This window comes from Antedon mediterranea, chromosome 1 (genome assembly GCF_964355755.1).
Source record: "Antedon mediterranea chromosome 1, ecAntMedi1.1, whole genome shotgun sequence".
Taxonomy (NCBI): Eukaryota; Metazoa; Echinodermata; class Crinoidea; order Comatulida; family Antedonidae; genus Antedon; species Antedon mediterranea.
The window spans coordinates 15,199,283-15,223,787 of record NC_092670.1 but is presented as its reverse complement, the minus strand read 5'-3'; the positions used below and the strand labels follow the sequence as shown (position 1 = coordinate 15,223,787).

Genomic DNA, 24,505 nt, shown 5'->3' with positions numbered 1-24,505 from the left:
ACTGTAAATTTAATGCGAACAAGTTAGGTATTGATTACCCTATAATTGGCGTTTCTTAATCCGTTTACCCTAATAATGTCATTTGATTGACATTAAAGACCTAAACATACGAAACACTGACAAACGATACACAAATTACGTATTCAATTTCATTTAATTATGCAATACAACTCTTACTATAAAAGTTGTCATAAGCAAAACGCATCAGAATTAATTAACAATAATTGAATGATAATTGTTAAACAGTATTGTTGCTGATATCGCATTTTCAAAAATGTAAAACAATATCGACTGGAATTGGAAAATTCATTTATTCCTAAACGCATTATTGTTTGATACGTTGAGTTTTGGAGATTAGGTATATTGTTTTCACACATTTTATAAGTGATAAAAAGGTGAAAATATGAACAGTTTATTCATTTGGATTGAGGACGTTCTAGAGTGACAATAGCAAGTTTGTTGCGTTACGCCTTAGCTTACCGAAACAGCAACTTCTTGTCTGTGTGTTCAGTTGATCAGGTATTTTAAAATATTATTTTCATGTTACATATTGAAACTAACTATTTGAAGCTTAGGTAGGGCTTAGTACATAATAAAAGTGTTTATAATACAATTCATTTTGAATACGGGATATGTATGCTGTGCACGTTTAGAATGGCGTGTGAGTACAAATTTGTTGACAACAAACCAACACTGGCTTAGGTTTAATATTCCATATTGAATATACACGTAATCAGTATGGATTCAGGAACTAAACTAGGGAAAAGAAAGCCTGCAAAGATTTACGTACCTTGGTTGTTGAATACATTTATGTTAATAATAGCATTATTTTAATTTGTTTTAAGAATGTTATATGATATTCATAAAAGCATGTGTTTATTATAGTTTGAATCACCATGCACTTGGTGGGTTTACTGCTGTTAGTATGTGCACTTTCTCAGTCGGCGCAAGCACTTCATTACCGCGGAGGAACATTCTATTGGGAGAAAATAAACAATCGGAAGGTAGGCCTACACAAATATTTTTTAATATTTTAATCTAAATTATTATATTGGAAACAAAATTATGCTTCCTTATACATTAGTAAAACATATAAACGTATATTTTTATATCTTTGCCATAAGCCTGTTTTCCCTTAGCGAATAACATATTATTTTCATTTCGTGTTAAAGACACGTGCTACGTTTTAACATTTGCTTTCCAAAATCTATGTTTTATCTTCTTCAAGCTTTTTAGTATGCGGCGCCAACCACATACTAAAAAGCTTGTAAACTGAACATATTTCATTTTTGTTCGTTGTTAATGCAAAAATATAGTAAAATAAATTGTATGTGAAATATAAAGATTTCCTGAAATTGCATTAATTATTTAACTATTTGTATTTAAGTATTTCCATTAGGCCTACTCCAAAAAAACATTTTAAAACATAATTGTCAGCCAAAAAAAATTTGAAATATTTAGATTACAAGGGGAGGCAAATGTCTATTTTTATTCAGCTACGAAACTGATGGGCCATGTACATGGAGTAGTTGGCTATATCTGCAAAATTTCAGTTCCGGAAGATGTTGGAACTTACTGAGTCATGTGGACCTATCTATTGAAAATAACTCTCCCCGCGTAACGGCTGGACTACCACTCTATCGTGTACGACAAGGATGTGAACTGCTGATCGATTTGAAAGGTAAGAAACATAACAATTATAATTATTATTTACGCTCATTTTTGGCTTTGTTTATTTTATTTCTACTTATCGTAAAGAAATAGCTAACCGGTTCAACATGTAGGCCTTCTCATCTATTCAATTGTTAAGTGTCTTTCACACCCGCTCCGGTCCGGCTTGATCCGCGTGGCCGTCGTGAAAACGAAACCTTGAGGTTCGATTTTATTTGCCGGAGCTTGACCGGAGCAGGTGTGGTGTGAAAGGCCCGTTCGATATGTACCTTAGATAATACATAGGCTACGCCATTAACATGTTGAAATATTGTGTATTGTTTTATCGTATTTTAAATGTTTTTATTATAAAGGTATTTTAAATAGAATTTGATATCTTAACTTGCCAAGAAACACAATTTTCGAAAATATCCTGACGAATAAAGTATATCTAGGCTATGTCTATACTTATTGTATGTTTTTTTTAAAACAGCAAGTGATCCAGACGGCGATACAGTGCGATGCCGATGGGCAGATCCAGTTAAACAAGAATGCCCAGACGATGCTAATGAACCCCGTGTATGTGGTGACCCAAGTAAAGATCCTGCTAAAGCCGAGATTTACGAGGTATTTCATTTTTTTTATTTTGTAGATTCGACAAACACGGTAAATGGGTTGCGCCATAACACGTGTCTGCAACCCTTACAGTTAGCCATATACTTCTACTTTACCAGAATGTCTATTGCTACACAATTTTACACATGTGTATTAACATAAAAAACAAATTCAATTATTTTCTATCTAATAGTTCACGTCTATACTGGGCAGTTTAGATGATTTTCTTCTGAAGTATATTATATAAATTGCAAAGGGTACAAAATAGAGCTGCACGATTAATACTAGGTGCTGATATTCGAACTCCTGTTAGACAAATGCATTATGATTTAGGTTGGCTAACAATTAGGACAAGAATTGAATATCATACAATTTGTACAATATTTAGATGTTTACAAGAATCTGTACCTTCATACTTATGTGATGTTTTGCAATATATTAGTAGTGTACACAATATTCAAACCAGAAACTATGAAAATAATCTGTTGTATTTGCCCAGATGTAACCTCGAAATATACAAACGTAGTTTTGTTTATTATGGAAGTTCACTCTGGAATGGCCTACCTTATGAATTAAGAAAACAAAACAATTATAACCGTTTTAAATCACTTGTTAAGATTCATTTATTGTTGCCGGTGGTCTAGGATGGTTCCAGTGAAATATATTTAAATATGGTATAAAAGTATAATAATAATGAGAACATGCATTGAAGTTTAGTTTTAGTTTAAGTTTTAGTTTAAGTTTAGTTTAAGTTGTTTTCAAATTTTGTTTAAATGTGCCGTAGGGCCCCTCGGAAGAGCAGTTTTATTTTATTACTGAGAGGGCAACCCTACTAAAAGAAAACGAAATAAAAGAAAACGAAATAATATAATAAAGAACATTGTTTGACAACCTAAATATTCACAATGTTTTTACTGAATGTAGGATAGGTGCTTAGTAAGGTTTCAGGCAGAGGGAGACTACGTTATTCCAGTAGAAGGGCATTACTACGGCGTATCCGTGATGGTTGAGGATTTCGACGAGGGATCGACAAAACCAAAGAGCACCGTGCCCTACCAGTTTCTTATTCAAGTTACTGAACGTTAGTTTAATCAATAGGCAATTTAACAACAGGACACTGAGCTCGCCTTGCTAATATATAAACTCGTAACAGTCCTTTGCTCTTATGTATGGCTGCGATAAATACCACAGTACTGCAATTTACATGTGCGGTTGAATTGATCGTGTCGCATCCACAGATAAACCATGTAGTTAGATTGCCTTGGTTGAGTAAAGTCAACACTCGGGGCTGGGGTGGCCCAAGCAGATAGAGTAGACTGTATGAATACAGGAAAGATTACTCTTTTGTATGCCTATTATGCCAACAAAAATGTTTATAGAGAATATGTAGTGAAGTTGAAATGCGCTGATCCCGGTTGAAATGTTTATTAACAAATTGGTTAATTATGAAGAAAAAAGCTGAGTACTATGTAGTAGAAAGTAGAGTAATAGACACTCAACACTGTAACAATTAATCCCATCCATCCCTCTACAAGACATTATTTCCAATATTGAACTAGAACATTGTTCAGTGTAAATTATTAGCTCAACGATACAAATGTATTAACAAATTATCACTTAGCAGTTGTTCTTCAGAAGACATAAAAAAAAATATATAATTTGTTCATAATTATGAAACTCAACTTATTGCTTATATATCGGTAGCCGGTAGTTGCATTGGACCAGAAGTGTCATTAGGTAACCCCTGTTCCAGTATTAAACCAGGTACACAATGGGAGAGTACGATTTCTGCAAAGCTACCAGAAGAGTCAGATGGAAATCGGTGTGTTCATTGAATATTATTTTTTATCCTATAAATAGTTAAAAATGTTGATGAGATAGGGCTGTAATACGTTCACAATAAAGTTTTAAAACAAACTTATCAAAAACTAGGCTTGCCCCAATGCCTTTAGTTATTATTTTATTTTACAACAGTCTGAGTTTCGATTTTTTCAGCTCAAAATATTATACGTATGAAACGTATAATACGCATATTTGTCAACAAATTATCTTTTTACCAATATAAAGTCGAAATGCTGTCTAGAACCTAGACTAATCAAACACCATCAAGAACCATTTTTTGACACACGAGTGCTGATTTATTTTTACTATTTATACAGGGTTGAAGAGATGACGTATATTTTACCAAAAGGCATGACATACACTGAAGATATTCCTCCGCCAGGTAGATTTGTTCAGAGCACTCTTTCATTTCAAACCACGAAACTTGGAATATATGAATACACTATAACTGCTACTGACGATTTTGGGTATGAACAACGTCTAAAATTTATTAAAAAACCATTGCACTTTATAGATTAAATGCAATGATTATTATAATATTACTTGTATTTTTACAATATCCACTACAGTAGTACATTTTTTATTAAGTCAGTTTTTATTAAACCTTAGTTGCCCGCTTTGCTAAATCATTGACTTTCCATAAATAAACCAAGTACCATGTTCTTATTTTATCTAAAGATTGCAAGGTAAATCTGTATCTGGAAAAATTGAAGTTACGGGTGAGTTCTATTTCAATACAGTAAGCACTTTACAGCGTGGTTGCCACTAGCGACGCAACGCAAGGACGTAACGCAACGCAAGTGAATTGACCAATCACAAGCGATGGCTTATTCGCTTGTGATTGCTAACTGTCTGTAACTTCGCTTTTCATTGGTTAACACGCTTGCGTTGCGTTTACGTCCTTGCGTTACGTTCTAGTAGGAACCAAGCTTAAGTAAGCATAGACATACGTCTATGAACATAGGTTATGGAAGAACTTAAGCACAAAATGATTCTATGCAGTTAATGCAGTAACTATATTTACATTCTAACCTTATTTAGCAAGCTTTTTCCGGGTAATCATGTATTGTTTATTATTACTTCTACATTTTCTACTAAAATCATACGTTGAATGTTAGTTACTGCCGAGACTGCAGTTGAATAATTTAGAAATGATCCCTTAAGCATACACGATGATGTCATTTCACTACCATAATTGGGTACATCACGCTTTTTTATGCCAAGCTAGTTTTGTAGACAGAGCTTTAGTTACTGCATTATAACGAAATTCACTGAAGTTATTTTTAGACAGAATTTACAAGTTTATTTAAATGTTTGTTTTTTTGTAGATGATGAAACCGTTATTAAACCACCACCGCATCCACAGGTGCTCAATGACGAATCTTACCCAGCTTCCAATAGCCAACTGGATGAAACCAGAGAGTACTGGTTTATTCAGTTTGATGGACCGGTACGTATCCTCATGATTATTTATTATTATTCAGTAGTATCTCTCTTACATGGACACGAATGTAGGCCTATACTTCTACTTTTACTACACACGTGGATTCAATGTGTTTGGTGTTCGCAGACAGACAGCTGTACTCTGATTATCCATTGTAGATTTGTAACCAATTTATGTTTCAACAATGTGTACAGGTTTCAAGACCGGAAAAATCTGCATATATTACGGTTTTGGATAATAGATTCAGGAAAACATACGCCACATATGACTCAGCAAATCCGGATGAGGTAGAATTTCCTGCAGACAATCCTACAATAGCGCGGTATAAAGCGCCAAAAAACTTACAACCCGGACAAACATATGCGTTACAAATAGAAGAAGGTTTATCAGTTGTCAAATACTCGACATTTTGTGAACTCGCTGCAGTAGTCAATTCAGACACATCAGCGTATCCCTTCAGTATTCGTAAGTGTTGTCAATAGCTACTGATAGCTTAGGTTTACCTTTTGTATTGTAGTAATATTTACGTTGGGCTTCAGATATGTAGTTCTCTTCAATTATTTTTGGAAAACCCGAATAGAGTACTTCTTTTAAGATATCAAAAGTACCAGAAGCCAAAGTCATTAAAGGGGAATAGGCTTCACGTACAATAATGCAGACGCATCATAATACATGACCAATGATTTTCACTAGTAACTTAATCACTCGATACACATTATAACATCACATTTGGTAGTCTCCCTGGAATGATAAACTGTGTGCTCTGTTGTTCTACTCTCATATATTTTATTACATAATAATGTACGGTATCTTCTGAAATAAATTTAATTTAATTGAATTGGAAACAATATAAATATAAATGATTACACCACAATATTTCTGATTAACTTTAAACATATAGCAACTCCGCCAGAACCAACTGTTGAATGTGATCAGTCAGAAATCACTGCGTCTGTTCCAAAATCATACGCCAATGACAAGTCGGTGAATAAGCTACATCTGATAGACCCACGGTGTAAGAGTAATGATAATGGAACGCATCTAATCATTAAGTTTGCGTACGATTCATGTGGCACTTACATCAAGGTAAATGCTTTCGTTCAAGTTTGAAATCAATTCAAATTGTTTGCTATTATGAATTTTTTTTTTCAATAAAGGCTTAAGCCAGACCAGTGGTGTTTCTTGGTATCCAATACTGTACAATGAAAGTAATTAAATATGGTCTTTCACTAAAAGCAATTTAATTACGCCACGTGTTCTGATGGGTTTAACTGATTTTCCAATTGGCAATAACATTTAAAATGTTTTCACAGAAAAAATCCTCAGATATCACTCGATTTATCAACATCTTGAGAGATGATCCAGAGCCTTATCAAACAAGTAAACTGATAACCCGCGAAAAACGGAAGGTGAACATCAAAATTATCTGTGAGGTCGAAGGGGTTGGGATTGCCAACGTTTACTTCAATCCAGACACATCGGTAGAATCCAGTAAGTTCCTATCAAAGACAAGATTGGAATCAATGCTGGAGCTCTACGAAGACAATGGCTATAACGACAAGGTGGAATACGGCACAGAGAAGGAGGTGGATTTTAAAGATACCTTGTATTTTGCCGCCAGAGCACACGACAGTGGTAAAGAGGTTGCAATTGAGAGCTGCAGGGCAACGCCAAAGTACAAATCTTGTACCAAATTTGATAAGAAGTTTGAATTTATCAAAGACGGGTAAGTAAAACATTGTTTCTATGACCTATGCATCACATTTGATACTGTATCACAGAATTTATCATTACAATACCATTGGCTAAATATCATTATTGATATAATTATTATATATTTGGTATTGTAGCACACTGTTCTATCAATTCGCACAATGTATATAAATATATTAATATACCTACAAGCTTCAGAAACGGATGTTGTTAAAAAAACGATAAAAATCAAACTTGATGATTACGTGTGCAGTAATAATTAAAAATGTATATATATATATATTTTTTTTCCCCCGGAGAAATCTTATGTAGGAGAATTTTACAGTAGGCAGATGTATGCACTCTCGGAGTAGCTTTCTAATGTTTTACTGCTGTTAATTTCAGTGTTTAACTGTCGAATTAGTGGGTTATTGATGTTACTGTTTACTTTTAATTGTCTTTTAGTTGATTTTTGTTTCCACTGTTTTGTCTTGTTTTTTCTTGATATAGTTGTCCAGTGGATGATACCGTCATGTTTTATGGGTCTGGGTCGTTTGCTCAGAGACGCTTTTCTATCAAGACATTTGCGATGATTAACTATGGCTTAGACGACGCGGTAAGTGCAATAGTATATTGACTATGGGTCAGATTCCATTATAATGACCAATAATCTGTTTCAAAGCTTTGCAAACTTTCAATTTGAAATTATGTTAACCAAACGTACCATAAACAGAAGTAACATTATCTATATTGAACAGAGGACTAATATTAAAAAATATCAGAAATTTGGAATAGTTCACTACTCGTATTTTCACTTGCTTTTCATTTGCTTGCATATAACATTGTCGTTAATATACTTTTATTATTGGCAGGTCTGGGTAACGTGTTCATTTGTTACATGTGATCCAACTAACAACCAATCGTATTGCAGGATTTTAAACTCCCAGGAGAGTTGTAATTCGGCCGCCATACGACGAAGAAAGAGAAGTGCCACCGATGCGGTGACCCAGGCTTTCTTGGAAGTGCAAATAGACTCTGATTTCATGGAATAAGCCGCGGAAGATAATCAGTTATTTATCGAAACTTAAACTTTAAAATTGTTTATTTACTTTTAATGTATAATGTAATGAAAATTATTGAAAAATGTTTACTCATGACACGATGTTGTTTGGAAATATTTTACAATTTTTTGATGTTAATACTATCATTATTCTTACAAAATATCTAATTTAAATAATATATAAGTATAGAATTGGTAGAACTCTACCAAGTATAAAAGCTTTCAGTTTATTATTGTATTTTGTATGCTTTTACGTTATATTTTAAGACTGAAAACAAAACAAACTCGAACGAAATACGTTGAAAATTCAAACCTTGTTTTGGCTCTAACCATCCAAGCCAAATGTTGAATTATGTCAACTAAGTGCGTAGGCCTATTACTACTACTACAGCAATCTGCTAGATATAGAAGTAGATTTATTGACGAAAATGCAGTGCTAAATCATAGTCTTAAGCTCTTTCTACACTATCAAACTAACAAACTTCAATCCAATTATAAACCATGAGAGGCATGTAATAATTTGCATAAAATGCCATGTCAGCTGTCGCGGTTGGAGTTTACTAGCCAGTGTGGTTAGTTGAGACGATAGTATAGACCTGAGTTCTTAATAGTATTGTGATTGTCATGTTATGTAGTATTACAGAAGTTATAGAATAAATCATTACTTTTGTGGCATGATTGCAAACCTTCTGTGTTCTTTCATTTATTATCTCAACTCAAAGAAGTGGCCAGTGAGGCCGTAGGTCAAAATCCCATCGGTTACTGTAATTCTTCACACACAAGTAAAAAGGCAGAGTAGGCTATACATTTAACCAATTGGATTCATATACCAGGGAAGAGTTAAATTAATTTAACTCTTTTCTTCATATACGATGGTTAAATCTCTAACCAAACTATTCCATTTAGGAATACAGTAAAAATAATCACATTGTCATACGAGAGTTGGTTTGGTTTGGTTTGTGCCGGAGTGATAATATAAACCATCAGTTTGAATTTGATTTCAAACGCGTTTGGTTTGTACATTTAATCGACGCCATTTTTATGGAAACTTATTATTTCTTCAGTGATTTTGATATTCCTGTTGCTATGACAGAGGAAAGACAGAACTACGGAATACTGTTTTCAAGTACATACTTATAAAACATTATGAGGTAGGTAGTAACAAACTTCCAATTGTTAATGTATCCTACTAAATAGTCAGAGTTCAACGGAATAAATATAGGCGTAGGTATTGGTGTAGATAGGTAGGAATTCGTGATTTTGTTTCTATTATCTTTGAACTATTGTTTTTTTTATGTACATGTTTTGAAATAAAATATAAATTTTTAAAAAGAGGGTGGGAGTGGGTAATTTGATTAGAATTAAGATTAATTCTGTGTGACCCGTTAAATATTAATAAAGTAAGTTAAATAAAAGATTACAAATAATGTAAGCTTATTCAAACTGAAAACAGCCAAGATGAAACCTAAAAACAATATGTAACTTGATTATTTTGTAACCAAATAAACTGTGTTCTGTTACGATCTAATTTTATTTTCTTCAACCCCATATATGCAATTTTTTTTAAACGTTGAATGATATTCGAGACCTTCTAAACGAATTAAAATTTCAAGCCATTGTAAATTTATTTATATCTCATTAAATTATTTAAGATTATCTTTTGGTTCAGTAAAATTGTAGAAATTGTGTATAAACTTTCATAATATGTAAGTTTATACACACTTTCTACAATGTTTAACTTACAATATTATTGTAAGTTAAAAAGGTGCCCTAAAGTTCTGTCTACACTATCAAGCTAGTGTGATGCGCCCACATGTTGTAAAGTCATCGTGTCCTTATTCCCACATTTTGTTGTCACATAAAGTTTGATACAGAGCGTAATATCCTCTAACGGTTGGTGTGGTTGATTGGTGCGCTTAAAAGTGGTCCCAAGTCCACCAATGGAAGAACAAACGGGCGTTTGTATGAATATCCGTTATGAGAGCCACGTGTCTGTTTACATGGTTCAAGCTATATTTAATGCGGCAAGCGGTAATAATTACACTTGAATCGATGTGTATACGTTTTGGCAGCTGGTTTTGCATAAACCAAGACTTTCCATGTTTATGTTATTTTATATTTGATTGAAATTAAAGACCTAAACATACGGAACGCTGATAAGTGATATACAAATGACGTATCAAATTTCATTTAATTTGGATTTAAAAACGCATTAGAATTGATAAATAATTGGTTGATTATTTTTAAACAATATTGTTGCAATTATCGTCTTGTTTTCAATGTAAATCAATATCAACGAGAATTGGAAAATTAATTTAATACTCAATGTATTATTGTTTAATACCATGGAGGTTTGGAAACATCGTTTACACAGATTTTATACAATATAAAAGGACAATGAAGAGATTATTCATTTTGATTGCACCTCTAGCGGCAGGCCTAGGTTTCAAATTTACAGTGTAGGCCTACAGTTATCGACAACAATAGTTTTGTGTCTACATAATTAAAAGGTATTTTTTTATTTTAACTGAAAATGTTGAAAGTAGGACCAGCTACTACAATGCTTAATTAAATCAGTTTATAATGATATTGAATGGTTAATTTTATTTTTATTATATGAAACTAGGAACCAAATCTGAACCAAATCTTGTTGAATACATTTGTATTTAATAATATTAGTATAATTTTTTTTTTAATGATATTGATATTTATTCATGTTTTGTTTATATGTATTGTAGGCTGTAGTTTTGATTCACCATGCAATTGGTGGGTTTACTGGTGTTAGTATGTGCACTTTCTCAGTCGGCGCAAGCAGTTCATTACCGCGGAGGAACATTCTACTGGGAGAAAATAAACAACAAGAAGGTAGGCCTGCACCAATTATTTGTTTATATTTTACCGAAAGGTAGGCACATAATGATAACTAAAACGTTATTACTTAAATTTTAATTTATGATAATACTGTAGATTATTGTAAATGTTACGACCAGAACAGTATAAAAAATATGAATAAGAATATATGCATTGTAATGGATGAACACTGCACAAAGTGCATGGTTGGTGTACCCCCACTTGACTCCTAATGTTTTAAATTTGAAACTCACATTGTATTGTTAATGATTGTATTCCAAACTTAATCATTTTTTAAAATGTTAGGTTGAATTTTTCTGGCGTTTGTCGTTTAAAAAGAGTGAAGGGACCTACCCTTGTGAATTCGTGGGATCCCAGATTCTGGCCGAAGATTCGAACATGTTAAAATGCAAGACGTGTTCCGTTTATGATCAAGAAATTATAAAACGCCTTCCATTAACCTGTATTGCTACCAGCTCAGAAAATGATTGGAATCTGTTTAAAGGTTCTTATAAGTATAAGGTGAAAAGTAGTGAATTTACAATGAGGTAAGTTTATAAATATTTTGATTTATTTTTCTGTAATTAGCCTATATACTCATTATACATTGTACTAAAAACAGAACAATACATTTAATAGGTTTGGTTTGAATTTTGGGTCAGGAAATCGAGTGGTAGCACTTGTTTGAAAGGTTTTGCGTGGAAAGCTACCGTGATGGAATAGCTTTTGCGGCCCTAAAATCAATAATGTAGTCTTTTACCATCAGTGGCAGAGACGTAATATCTAATTTTATTCAGCTATGAAACCGAAGGGTCATGTACAGACAGTAGTTGGCTATATCTGCAAAATTTCGATCCTGGAAGATGTTGGAATTTACTGAGCCATGTGGACCTATCTATTGACAATAACTCTCCCCGCGTAACGGCTGGACTTCCACTCTATCGTGTACGACAAGGATGTGAACTGTTAATTGACCTGAAAGGTAAAAATCATAACAATTATATTAAACGCTCTTTGTTTGTAGCAATAACTAACCAGTTCAGCGTTTACTGACCAATTAAATTGTTAATAGATGATGGGTAGGTCTACATTAGACATCTTAAGCCTGTTTTCCTGTCGACGTTATTCGACGCTATCGTCGTTGATCGTTAACAGTTCAAGACGATCGTTTGAAAACGATAAAATTGAAATGATAACGATAGTGAGTACCTTTTCCTGTAAATCGTTAACATTTCAATGTTTACGTAGAAGATTGCCGATTATTGTAACGATAGCATCGAATAACGTCGACAGGAAAACGGGCTTTATTTGATACATTCACGGCGCCACTCTTTGAAACTAATCATCTCACTGTGGTAGATGTACTTCCAATTATACCTCCATGTTCCAATTAACCAATATCACCAATTAAAATGCTACCATTCATATTTAAAACTTTTTGAATTTAGAATCAACTGAACTTGTTGAAATATGCAAGAGAATAAATACGAGATGAATAATGAAGTTCTATCAATGAAATTCATTCAGTTTTACGTTGTATCCTATCGTAGGCATACTAGTAGGCCTAATGTTACATTTTGTGTTTCTTGTTCAGCAAGTGATCCCGACGGTGATATAGTCAGATGTCGCTGGGCTGATCCAAATAAACATGAATGCCCAGGTGATACTAATACACTCCGTGTCTGTGGTGACCCAAGTAAAGATCCAATTAATGCAACCATTTATGAGGTAGGCATAAATTCTCTTCTACATGCGCAGTAGGTCTAACCTAAATGATTTTTTTTGTTAAATCTAACCGTTTATTTTGTATTTTTATAAGAGAAATATTTGTGGTTTTTTTTTCTACTTTAATTGACTTTCTTTAAACTACAAAGTTTGATTTTGCTAATCCTCATTTTCATTTTTGTGGGAAAAAATTTTGACTGACCATCAATTCACGATTTCTATTATAAATTCGATTACATTTTTCCAAAAGAGTTCGCATTGTTTCAATCACTGCATATGTAATCCCTTAAAGATGTATTGTTCCCCGAAAACTTGAAAAATTAAGATTAACAACACAAAAACAACTTTGAATAAGCAGTTCACAGTTTCAATAAAGTTAATCACTTCTTTAGAAGAAAAAATCTTTATTATATTTTTGGTTTTTTTTTCTGGTCAAAGTGAATAACTATTATTTGCCATTTAAATGGTATTCAACAAAAACACTGTAACAATTATTTTTTCAGGGTGAAAATATTGTCTTTAAAATAAATTTATTTCATTTTAGAAAAAGTGCTTAGTAAAATTTCAAACAAAGGGAGAATACGTTTATCACCCTGCGGGAAATTACTATGGCGTATCCGTAATGGTTGAAGATTTCGACGACGAGGGTTCAACAACACCCAAGAGTAAAGTGCCGTACCAGTTTCTTATTCAACTTACTGAACGTTAGTATAGTACAATTAACTCTCCCAATACGGAAACTAGACTTGTACAGTAGTCTAGTCTTTTTTTATGTTATAGTCAACCAGTCGGCGTTTCGATGTTTGTCTGCTGAAAGTACAGAAGAGAAACTTAACTTGAAAAATAGTTCTGCTTACGAATCGTCAATGAAAGTTGTATAAAATAGAAAGGTTTATGAGACCAGAAAAATGGTTATATAACCATAACAACATCCGTCCGTAACGACAGTTATTTTATTTATATTTTTAAATCTTATTCAAAAATCAATACAAAGTAGCATTTAACTTTATAGTAAACTTAAATATGAAAACATATCTAGAACATTGTCTTTAACTAAAAGAGAATTATATAATTTATCTAATCTACAAAACAATATATATGGTTATTTTTAGCCGGAAGTTGTACTGGACCACAAGTGACGTTAGAAGAGGAATGTTCCATTATTCGACCAGGTGGAAAATGGAAGAATACCGTTTCTGCGAATCTACCAGAAGAATCGGATGGAAATCAGTGTGTCATTTTTCTCGATTTTTATCTACAGCCGTATTCCTATTCTATTTTAAGTATTGCAGTTTCTGGAATCTTCCCAATAAAATACTGTAACCTCGTTGTTTCTCTTTTAAACACAAGAACAAAATTCAAAATTTCGTAATAATTTGGACAATAAAATAATTCCTTTGTTATATCATCGAATACAATTATTTGTTGTTGTTTTATACAGAGTTGAAGAGATGACGTATATTTTACCAAAAGGCATGTCACACACTGAAGATATTCCTCCGCCAGGTAGATTTGTTCAGAGCACTCTTTCATTTCAAACCAATAAACTTGGAATATATGAATACACTATAACTGCTACTGACGATTTTGGGTATGAAAAATATTTCTTTGTACCAATTTTTATCGGTATAAAATAACTTATAGGTTAAATTCGATCAACTTACATTTCAAGCACATATGTTTAAAAGTTCTATGAAGCTTGTGTTACAGCTTGAAGTGTGGCGATAAAATAAATACTACATAATATAAAGTTTATACCACATTGGCTATGGCTCTGGCAAATACCTGATTTAACTTTTTTTTTTCCCTAAAGATTGCAAGGAGAGTCTGTCGCTGGAAAAGTGTTAGTTACAGGTAAAGAATTGTTATTACAATAATTTTGCATTCAAGCCTCTATTCCATTAGGCGAATGTTCACAAATCGAAAGCAATGACACATCAGGTTCTCAGACGGCAATTCCCGATTTCATATTGTCTTCAACTACGATGACACTGTTACAAAATGCAACACATGGGTATGGCATTATGTTCACGTATACACTCTACCAACAAATGAAGCGTGATAATCGCGTCTACGCCGTAATACCGTATTTTATACTGTATAGTAATCATTCTTTAATAATGCATAATATTAACTAGCGCCATTTGGGGACCCCTTTGGAAACAAGCCTCTGGGCTTAAAGGGCCATCCCCTGCTTTCAATGCTTATTTTCCAGTTTAGTCTTGTATTATTATATTTAATGTTTTCTCTTTTTATATCATTTACATTATACTGTTTTATAAATTTGTACTGTTCTTGGAAAGCAATAAATATTACTTACTTACTTACCATCACACTATTTATATCTTTTTTTTTGTAGATGACAAATCCGTTCGAAAACCACCGATTCCAAATGTTTTAGATGCCGAATCGTACCCAGCTACCAATAGCCTATTGAAGGAAACAGTAAAATACTGGTTCATTAAGTTCGATAAACCGGTAATGTAACCTCATACACTATTATTCCACTTTTTTTAAATTCATACAGTACCGGCAATAACGCGCTTAGTTAGTAAGTGGAAAAAGAGATAGTATTTGGTTAAATAACTAGAACAATAAATACATTGAGTAATCCTTTATATATGTAACCATATTACATTTTCGTTTACCACTATTATTTAAGGTTTCAAGACCAGAAAAACCTGTATACATTCGCGTACTTGATTTAACGGATAACCAACAATTAATCAGCTATGACGCTGCCAATTCGGATGAAGTAGAATTTCTTTCCGACGATCCTACAAAACTTCGATATAAAGCGCCAAAAGACATAAAAGCTGGAAACCGTTATGTTATAGATATAGATGGAGGTTTTTCAGTCACCAATTACTCCGCATTTTGTCATGGTACTGCTGAAACCACGTCAGATCCATCAAAAATTGGCTTTAATGTTTGTAAGTATTGTAAATATTACAAATGTATGATTAAGTTTGGTACGAAAGTTACCATGGTACACATCATTTTGATATTCTAATGAAAATTATCTAATTAGTTATGGATAAAAACCAAATTGAAACTTTGAGACTGTCTATATCAACATAACGACCTTGTATGTCACTTATTCGCCTGTTGATTCATCGGTAATAGAGTTTTCGCAATCTTACGGTACGAATACGATAACGAAAACGGATACGTCACGCACACGTATTCGTTTTTCGTAAGCCAGTAAAAATCTGTTTCGCATGGCAACGAAATATTGAGGACGCCGTCCAAAATATGACTGCGGTAAATTTGAGCGAAGCGCAGGTACGTGTTGCTTGGTGCTTGGCTGCCTAGGCCTAGCGTAACACCAAAGCGAGTGAGGACTTTAAAAACTGCTATTTATACCTGGAATTTTAGTAAATTACTTTAGTAAATTACTTTCAATAAAAGTAGGCCTATAATTATATTATAATCATGAATCATTCATGATTCAAATGCAAAATGTGCAAAATAGATCAAAAACTATAGGCCTACTCGTTTTGTAGTTACGAATATGACTGGTGATATTCGTCAACACGAATACGCTTTACAAATATGAAATGGGGATCAGCTCAAAAGTTTCACAAATGTGTGACGTATCCGTTTTCGTTATCGTATTCGTAAGGTTGCGAAACCTCCCTATTAAATATCGAAAACTTAAATAAAGATATTAAAAACTATGAGTGGCATAATAAATTGTCATAAATAGCCATCGATCCTGTGATAGGTTAATCTTAATTTGAAAGTACAATCATGCCTTAATTCCGCAGTCTTTAGTTTACTGAATTTAATATAATTATATTTAGTTTAAAAGAAAGTGGTAGTAATAGGGAGGTTTCGCAACCATACGATAACGAAAACGGATACGTCATACATTTGTGAAACTTTTGAGCTGATCCCCATTTCATATTCGTAAAGCGTATTCGTGTTGACGAATATCACCAGTCATATTCGTAACCACAAAACGAGTATAGGTTTTGATCTATTTGCACATTTTGCATTTGAATCAGGAATGATTCATGATTATAATATAATTATAGATTTATTGAAAGTAATTTACTAAAGTAATTTACTAAAATGCCAAGTCAATTTTGATAAATAGCAGTTTTTAAAGTCTTCACTCGCTTTGATGCTACGCTAGGCCTAGGCAGCCAAGCACCAAGCAACACGTACCTGCGCTTCGCTCAAATTTACCGCAGTCATATTTTGGACGCCCCTCAATATTTCGTTGGCATGCGAAAACGAATACGTGTGCGTGACGTATCCGTTTTCGTTATCGTATTCGTAAGGTTGCGAAACCTCCCTATTATGACGTCATTGCGTCCATATCACTTTATTGTCTCATTAAGTTTGATAGTGTAGACAGAACTGTATTATTGTACAGTGTTATCTTTTGTTTAAAGCAAATCCTCCAACGGTTGACTGTGGTCAGTCAGAGATCACTGCGTCTGTTCCAAAGTCGTATGCCAATGACAAGTCGGTGAATGAGCTACATTTGATAGACCGACGGTGTAAGAGTATTGATAATGGAACGCATCTAATCATTAAGTTTGCCTATGATTCCTGTGGAACTTACATCAAGGTAAATGTTTTCTTAGAGCAGCCTTATAGCACTTCCATGTTGATAGGCTAATGCAACCATTTTCCAAAAATTGTACCGTATGACCGAATTGATAAGGCGCATTGGGACAAGCAAAGGTTCTATAGTGGGAATTTGTTTACTCTAAATACCTAATTCGGATATTATTTTTGACATTTATATTCAAACCAAAAAAAACGGCAATAAGAGTGACGGAAAGCAAGGATTTAATTCACAGACTAGACAAGTCCTAAAAGCAAAGTAATTGCAGTTAATGTTTTTTAGGTTAGTTGTTGCCACAACATAGTGTGATAGGCTGCACATTGTGCACTCTCATGTATGAACAGAATAATAACTATTGCAATCAGTAACAATATTATCAAATAACATAAAATATGTTTTTACAGAAAAAATCGTCAGATATCACTCGATTTATCAACATCTTGAGAGATGATCCAGAACCTTATCAAACAAGTAAACTGATAACCCGCAAAAAACGGAAGGTGAACATCAAAATTATCTGTGAGGTCGAAGGGGTTGGGATTGCCAACGTTTACTTTAGTCCAGACACATCGTTAGAATCCAGTAAGGTCGAATCAAAGACACGATTGGAAGCTGTGCTGGAGCTCTCTACGAAGACAGACGCTATGAAGACAAGGTAGAATACGGCACAGAGAAGGAGATGGATTTTAACGATACTTTGTATTTTGCCGCCAGAGCACATGACAGTGGTAAAGAGGTTGCAATTGAGAGCTGCAGTGCAACGCCAAAGTATAAATCTTGTACCAAATTTGATAAGAAGTTTGAATTTATCGTAGATGGGTAAGACATCCTCTTACATATTCATAGACAAATTACATAAATAGGTTTAGAGTAAAATCAAAGCCGTGTGTGACATGGTTTATTTTTTTTTTTATTATTATTTTTTTTAATTCATTTAAAAAAATACAACCATAACACAAAATCACATAAAGTAATAGATATCAAAGAAATATGAACGTTTAAATAAAGTAACTTACAATGATCAAACAATATTAAAAAGTATAAATTATTAATTCCATTTTTTTAAAGTAAATAATAATTAATTATTAATTATTAATCAATTATTAATTTGGTAAATGCTGTAACCAATCTAGTAACTGAATGTAATTGTTTTAATTAAGTAACCAGATATATACATTTTATAACATAATTTTTTTTCTCTTTAACATAATATTAATAAATCATATATACATAGGCCTACCGTATACATACACACATATGTGTGTGACATGGTTTATTTGATACAGTACAGGTATTTGATATTATATAAAACTTAACTAAATTTCGATTGTGGGTCACATGGCATGCAAATAGTGCGCACTATTCAACGATTGTTAAATAGTACTTTTCACGTACGAAAAAAAATGGGAAAGACCATAACAGTGATTCTGAACGTAAAATCCAACAGCGCCGCCTATTTTTAAACAATACAAAAACAGTGCACTCTCGTCGTATCGCGACGGAATTTTTAAAGAGATACCGTACTAAGTTAGACCCAAGAATCAAATGTAGGCCTATTATTCAATCTGATTCAAATGACCGGAATCTATTTAGATGTTATATAAAACAAATAATGAATGTTTATGTTCGTGGAATGGTACAAAAATACTAGAAGGAGAATAATGAAAATTACATTTTTATTTATATACTGTATTACTGTAGATTTAGCACCATTGAATAAATATGCTAGCGTGGCATACTGTCAATCAATTTACAAAAAGGATATAAATATATTAATACTCCTTCAAGCTTATTTAAAACAGATTCAGACATGGCTGTCAAAATTAAAAAAAAAAAGCAAAACTTAAATTGATTTTAAAAGGCGGAAATGTAATGAGATTTCTATAAATTATTAGGCTACATGGCCAATAACAATTTACAATTCAATCAACTCTTGATTTTGTTTCTGTTTCATTGTTTTCTTTTGTGTGTATTTGTTAGTGGTTCACAGTTGTTCTCTCTTGTTTTGTGTTGATATAGTTGTCCAGTGGATGATACCATCATTTTTCATGGGTTTGGGTTTGCTGCTCGGAGAGAATTTTCTATCAAGACATTTGCAATGATTAACCATGGCTTGAAAGACGCAGTAAGTAAACATTTTTAAAAGGTGGACAAACATGACCCAGAATCAGTTTTATACCAAGTTTTAGTTAGAGTGTGAAATTTCTGAAATCAAGATTTAGACCCTGTTTAGTTTTATTAAGTAAATTAAATTTAACATTAAAATAACATAGGCCTACAAAAATAAACTTTAAAAAAAAGTGAGTGAGTGTTTGTCTGCGCGTTTGAGACAGTGGAACCGTAGTCCAGCCAAGTTATGGCAATTAAGTTCGATGCTCACCCGCTCTATGATTCTGGTGGTAGAACGAGTCTTCTCGGATAAGGACTATATAAATCGTAGGCCCAGTGTAGGCCTACACATCTAGCTCATGTGCACTTCATCCAATCCAGTACATTTTTCGAGACGAGTAGAGGGTTACCTCATACAGCAGCCACTGTCATGGATAGACTCCTCATTAAGTTATATTTATTATTATTAGGTGTGGGTAACGTGTTCATTTGTAACATGCAATCCAAAAAACAACCAATCGCATTGCAAGATTTTAAACTCTCAGCAAAGTTGTAATTCGGCCGCCGTACGACGAAGAAAGAGAAGTGCCACTGATGTGGTGACCCAGGCTTTCTTGGAAGTGCAAGTAGACGATGATGTCATGAAATAAGCTTACATCACTCATCAATTATTTTTCGAAACTTTAAAATGTGTTATTTGCTTGAAGTAATGTAGGCTATAAAGTAATTACATTTGTTGATAAATAAGATAAAAAAAATAATAACAACCCTTCTTGGCTCTAATCATCCATTAAATTAAGTCAACTAAATTGAATAAATACTTATATATATAATTAAGCGGATCATACCTAAATCACCAATCTTCTAAATATAAAAGTAGACCTATGACATATGTATTACACTTATCATGTTTTATTATTGTTGTGTGTTGTTAGTTAGAAATTATACTACTTGAAATTGATATTAAAGCTCAGGTACAGGCATGAATTTTAAACATAATATCTGGTTAATTGTACATAAATCTAATATTTGTAACAGAAATCAAGACGAAAAAACATGAATTTCCCCTAATATGGTCAAATACAAAATTTGGCAAAATTCTGCCAAAAAAACTAGGAAGACTTTTTTTCAGTAGTTAGGTAGTTAACATAATGTAATAACATGTCTGGTGACTCCCTAGAAGGTGAAAAAAGATAGTGGATATACGGTGGATAATTTTTTCTATAGCATGAAAATAAAATTCTGAAGTTGAATAAAAATACCAGAAATGTAAAATTCAAGTTATATTACCTATATTTAGTCATCTGATAACATTTTTTACCACACCGTTTATTTTTCATAGCTTTTTAAAATGCCTCTCTATTTTCAAAATTTGTGTACAAAAGAATAGATTTTACTGTGTAATTTGAACTATCCCCCCCACTGATAAGAAAGTGCTAATTTTCAAAAAGCTTGTGTAACACAAATAAAATCCCAAAAATTATGAAACATAGGGGAAACTATAGATCGATAATTATTGGAATGTATGATCAATATAAATTTTTTGCCACCACCCTGGCCTTTAAAAATCAAATCAAATATTATAGTCGTGCTATTTAACTTTCTTATAGACCGGGCGCCCAGAAGATTTATTCATGTGAAAAGCCACAAAAGGTCTGATGGGCTGATTATGTAGATATATGGCCAATATTCAATATTCAATATTGCTGCCGGGTCCTATCATGTAAATTTACCATGGGGACACCAAATAGGAGGGGTAAAAAATGGATTTAATCATGTGAAAAGTCACACGGATAAAAGTTGTTGGACATTGTTCCCATATATGTGTATACAATGTTAAAACAGCAATGACAGCAACTTTATCCTGTAAGTTGCCCGAGACAGTAGCCCCAAGTGACCCCTAAAAAATGATGTTATTCATGTCAAGAGCCACACGGCTAATTCCTTTTGCATTGCAACTGTTACACATTGGGGTGCACAAAAATATCATTGACAGCAACTTTATCCTGTAAGTTGCCCCAAATAGTAGCCCTAGACAGTAGCCCAGATATGCCCGTTGGGCTATACAAAATTTAATCACACGAAGAGCCACACGGCCAATTCCTTTTTTATTGGAACTGTTACGTCTTGGGATAGACGAAAATACCGATGACAGTAACTTTATCCTGTAAGTTTCCCCAGACAGTAGCCCCAGACAGTAGCCCAGAAATGCCCGTTGGGTCTGGGCCTACAAGATTTAATCACACGAAGAGCCACACAGTCAATTCCTTTTTTATTGGAACTATTGCGTCTTGGGATAGACGAAAATACTCATGACAGCAAATTTATCTTAGGTTTCCCCAGACAGTAGCCGGCCCCAGACAGTAGCCACACGGCCAATTCCCTTTTTATTGGAATTTTTATGACTTGAAATATACGAATGTATTCACGACAGCACGTCGGCAGGCTCCTTAACTTCAAGTTTACCCATCAAGTTACAATTTACATTTACCACCATGTGACACGAATACGGTTTTGTCACCTATTATTGGACCATAGTGATCATTCTGGACATCGTTTATAAGAAACTGTACTAGAGCTTCCTTAAATTCTCCATTATTTAATAGATCTATACCTTTCTTTTGCTGTTGTTGATCCGCTCCAGTTATAATGAATGTGTTCTTGGCGTTCTACTCTGCACCTCTTTTTAATCTTTCGACATCTTTTATTGATTGTTCTATATATTTGTCCAGCAACATCAGAACAGAATTTCCACTGGCTGAACATACCTTAATCATGATATCTGCAACGATTTTCCCAATATGTAGACACATTATGACGAGGTAAAATTTCATGCAGAACAAGTCCGTCATCAAAGAGAGTTGTGTCGGTCGCAGGAGTATCTTCCTTATGTGAACCAGATTGTCTTGTTTCTAAAATCTTCGCAAAAATTGCCTTCTCTGTTTTTGTTGGAGTAATAACCATTGAATGTGCAATAGCTAGTGGTATTTCAGTGATCGTTAGTACATAATGCAAATCTGTAGTCGTCTTTGATAACAAGTATCCAAAAGCATCACGAACACCTTCAGCTACACCAAGAGCTTTGTTTCATTTTAACGATTTCTTCTTCATGTTTGAAGCAGTAAAATTGCGTACCTTTATACGCTTTACCGTCTTTAATAATCTTGTTTCGTTTGAAACACATTCTTTGTAAAATAGATGCCGTGATAGGGCTCCTCTCTGTAGTGTTCCCAGCAAATATGTACTATAGTTATGTCATTTACAGCTTTACCTGTAGCAATATTTACTAATGTGGTTGGTTAATCTGAGGGGAATGGATTGCATGTACTATTTAGCTTAATGAGAAACTTGTCTACATCATTATTATCTCTCTCAATCCTCCGTCGACGTAACTGGTTAGCTGGTGTTTCACCGGGTTGAATTCCACTCATGGACTTCATTTCAGACACAGGAATACTCCGTTGAGTGAGACTTACGCAACAACGACGAAATGCACTCTCTGAGTTCGCAAAAGCTGTATTTCCAGTTGCCGATGACGCAGCATCTCTGTTAACAGTTTGGTCTAATGTAAGATCTACATTTTTTCGTTCATCGTGTTGAAAAGGCACCGGCTTTTAAAACATCTAATGCTGCAGAGTCCAAATTCTTCATTTGTTTCCATAAAAAGTGACCCCCAACGAGCATAATTTGGCCGGTTCAGATTTCAACCAAATACGGTAGTACATTAATGAACAGAATCACATCATTCGTTATTACTGCACGCTGGAATTGACGATACAAGCGGTTGATAAGGTACACGTAAATAGCCCAATATGCGGCAGTGTTGTCAAATTCACCCTTTATAGTAGGCCTACGATGTAAAAATTCTTCATATTCATTAAGAAGTATTAAGAATTCGTCAGTGTCGGCAATTTGATGAGGCGCATTTATATCGTCCGTTGGTATTGCTCGAACACTTTGTAGCAAAGTATCATCTTTCATAGAGTAGGTACCCAGGAATCGCTTAAACAATTCTTTCTCAAATGCCATAGCAGTGATTTGATGTATTCTGGTGCATCGGTTGTATAATTTACCATGGATGAAACCATTATCAATCAATCAATCAAATCAATCAAAGTAACATTTATTTCTCTTCTTTTCTTTCATAGAATATAAAATTAACAGTAAATAGGATTAAAATAAGAGGGGCAAGATTCCAAAAAAGCGAAGCTTGTATAAGGCAGCCCATAAAAACTGAAACAAAAAACAGGACAACACGGGAACCGGAAACATGACAAAAACAGTAATGAAGACTTTTAGTTTCAGGGTACCGAAAAGACTAAATAAAGTCTTAAGTGACCTCTCTGCCAGTATACCAGATTCAGAATCAGAAATGTATGTTCCAACCGCTCCAAAAAATGCCCCTTCGATATGAAAGTGACCAAGTAAAATTACAAGTCTATCAAAAGCTTTAAGTGCCACGTCACTGGATGATACGGCATTTTTGTCTCATCTGCAACTTTAAGAGATCGAATCATTGTCTCTTGCACAACATCATTTCTTGTTGTTGGTTATAAAATTGCGTCCATGTATGCAATGGCAGTTAAAGGAAATGGATCGTTAACGAACGTTGAGTAAAAGCCATTGAACAGAGGAAGTTTTCAATTAGATGATAAGATTAGCCAAACTAAATCTAGGCTTTTCCATCTTACAAGAGAATAACTTGCATCGGATTCACTTATTTGTTCCTGGTATTTTTCTTCAAATTTAAACTTGGCAAGTTTTAGATTTGAATAAAATAGTGGTACTATTTTCTCTGCTCCGTCAAATTTCCGCCTAGGTCTTCCAGTGACCAAACTGAACGGCAGTCCTTCCATCTCAGTGGTTTGCCCCTGAAGGACATTCTGATATGCAATGCGAACTGTAACATTGAGACTATTTTTACCATCCATGGTTT

The 24,505-nt window shown here is 33.7% G+C and overlaps 2 protein-coding genes across 2 annotated transcripts; both read left to right on the top strand.

The window, feature by feature from the left end:
* The first annotated feature begins 427 nt into the window (after positions 1 to 427).
* Positions 428 to 8,981, top strand: LOC140058106 (uncharacterized). Its single transcript, XM_072103664.1, has 14 exons — positions 428 to 519; positions 886 to 1,004; positions 1,462 to 1,681; positions 2,144 to 2,277; positions 3,190 to 3,346; positions 3,970 to 4,087; positions 4,425 to 4,574; positions 4,786 to 4,826; positions 5,436 to 5,557; positions 5,746 to 6,016; positions 6,453 to 6,637; positions 6,865 to 7,277; positions 7,754 to 7,859; positions 8,116 to 8,981. The coding sequence occupies exons 2-14, from the start codon at positions 897 to 899 to the stop codon at positions 8,293 to 8,295; spliced, it is 2,205 nt and encodes a 734-aa protein (XP_071959765.1). The 5' UTR covers positions 428 to 519; positions 886 to 896; the 3' UTR covers positions 8,296 to 8,981.
* Positions 8,982 to 11,060: 2,079 nt separating this feature from the next.
* On the top strand, positions 11,061 to 20,837 carry LOC140042106 (uncharacterized). Its single transcript, XM_072087677.1, has 14 exons — positions 11,061 to 11,168; positions 11,460 to 11,701; positions 11,951 to 12,135; positions 12,748 to 12,881; positions 13,423 to 13,582; positions 13,991 to 14,108; positions 14,320 to 14,469; positions 14,692 to 14,732; positions 15,238 to 15,356; positions 15,541 to 15,811; positions 17,282 to 17,460; positions 17,865 to 18,279; positions 19,480 to 19,585; positions 20,040 to 20,837. Exons 1-12 carry the CDS (start codon positions 11,061 to 11,063, stop codon positions 18,117 to 18,119), a joined length of 1,962 nt encoding a protein of 653 aa, XP_071943778.1. The 3' UTR covers positions 18,120 to 18,279; positions 19,480 to 19,585; positions 20,040 to 20,837.
* Positions 20,838 to 24,505: the final 3,668 nt, after the last annotated feature.

Excerpts from the sequence above, each read along its gene's own strand:
- LOC140058106 (XM_072103664.1), top strand. The coding sequence starts at position 897 with ATGCACTTGGTGGGTTTACTGCTGTTAGTATGTGCACTTTCTCAGTCG. Across the intron at positions 4,088-4,424 it reads GAAGAGTCAGATGGAAATCG|GGTTGAAGAGATGACGTATA; the intron begins GTGTGTTCATTG and ends CTATTTATACAG. Across the intron at positions 6,017-6,452 it reads AGCGTATCCCTTCAGTATTC|CAACTCCGCCAGAACCAACT; the intron begins GTAAGTGTTGTC and ends TTAAACATATAG.
- LOC140042106 (XM_072087677.1), top strand. The coding sequence starts at position 11,061 with ATGCAATTGGTGGGTTTACTGGTGTTAGTATGTGCACTTTCTCAGTCG. Across the intron at positions 11,702-11,950 it reads AGTAGTGAATTTACAATGAG|CTATGAAACCGAAGGGTCAT; the intron begins GTAAGTTTATAA and ends AATTTTATTCAG. Across the intron at positions 13,583-13,990 it reads TCTTATTCAACTTACTGAAC|CCGGAAGTTGTACTGGACCA; the intron begins GTTAGTATAGTA and ends GGTTATTTTTAG.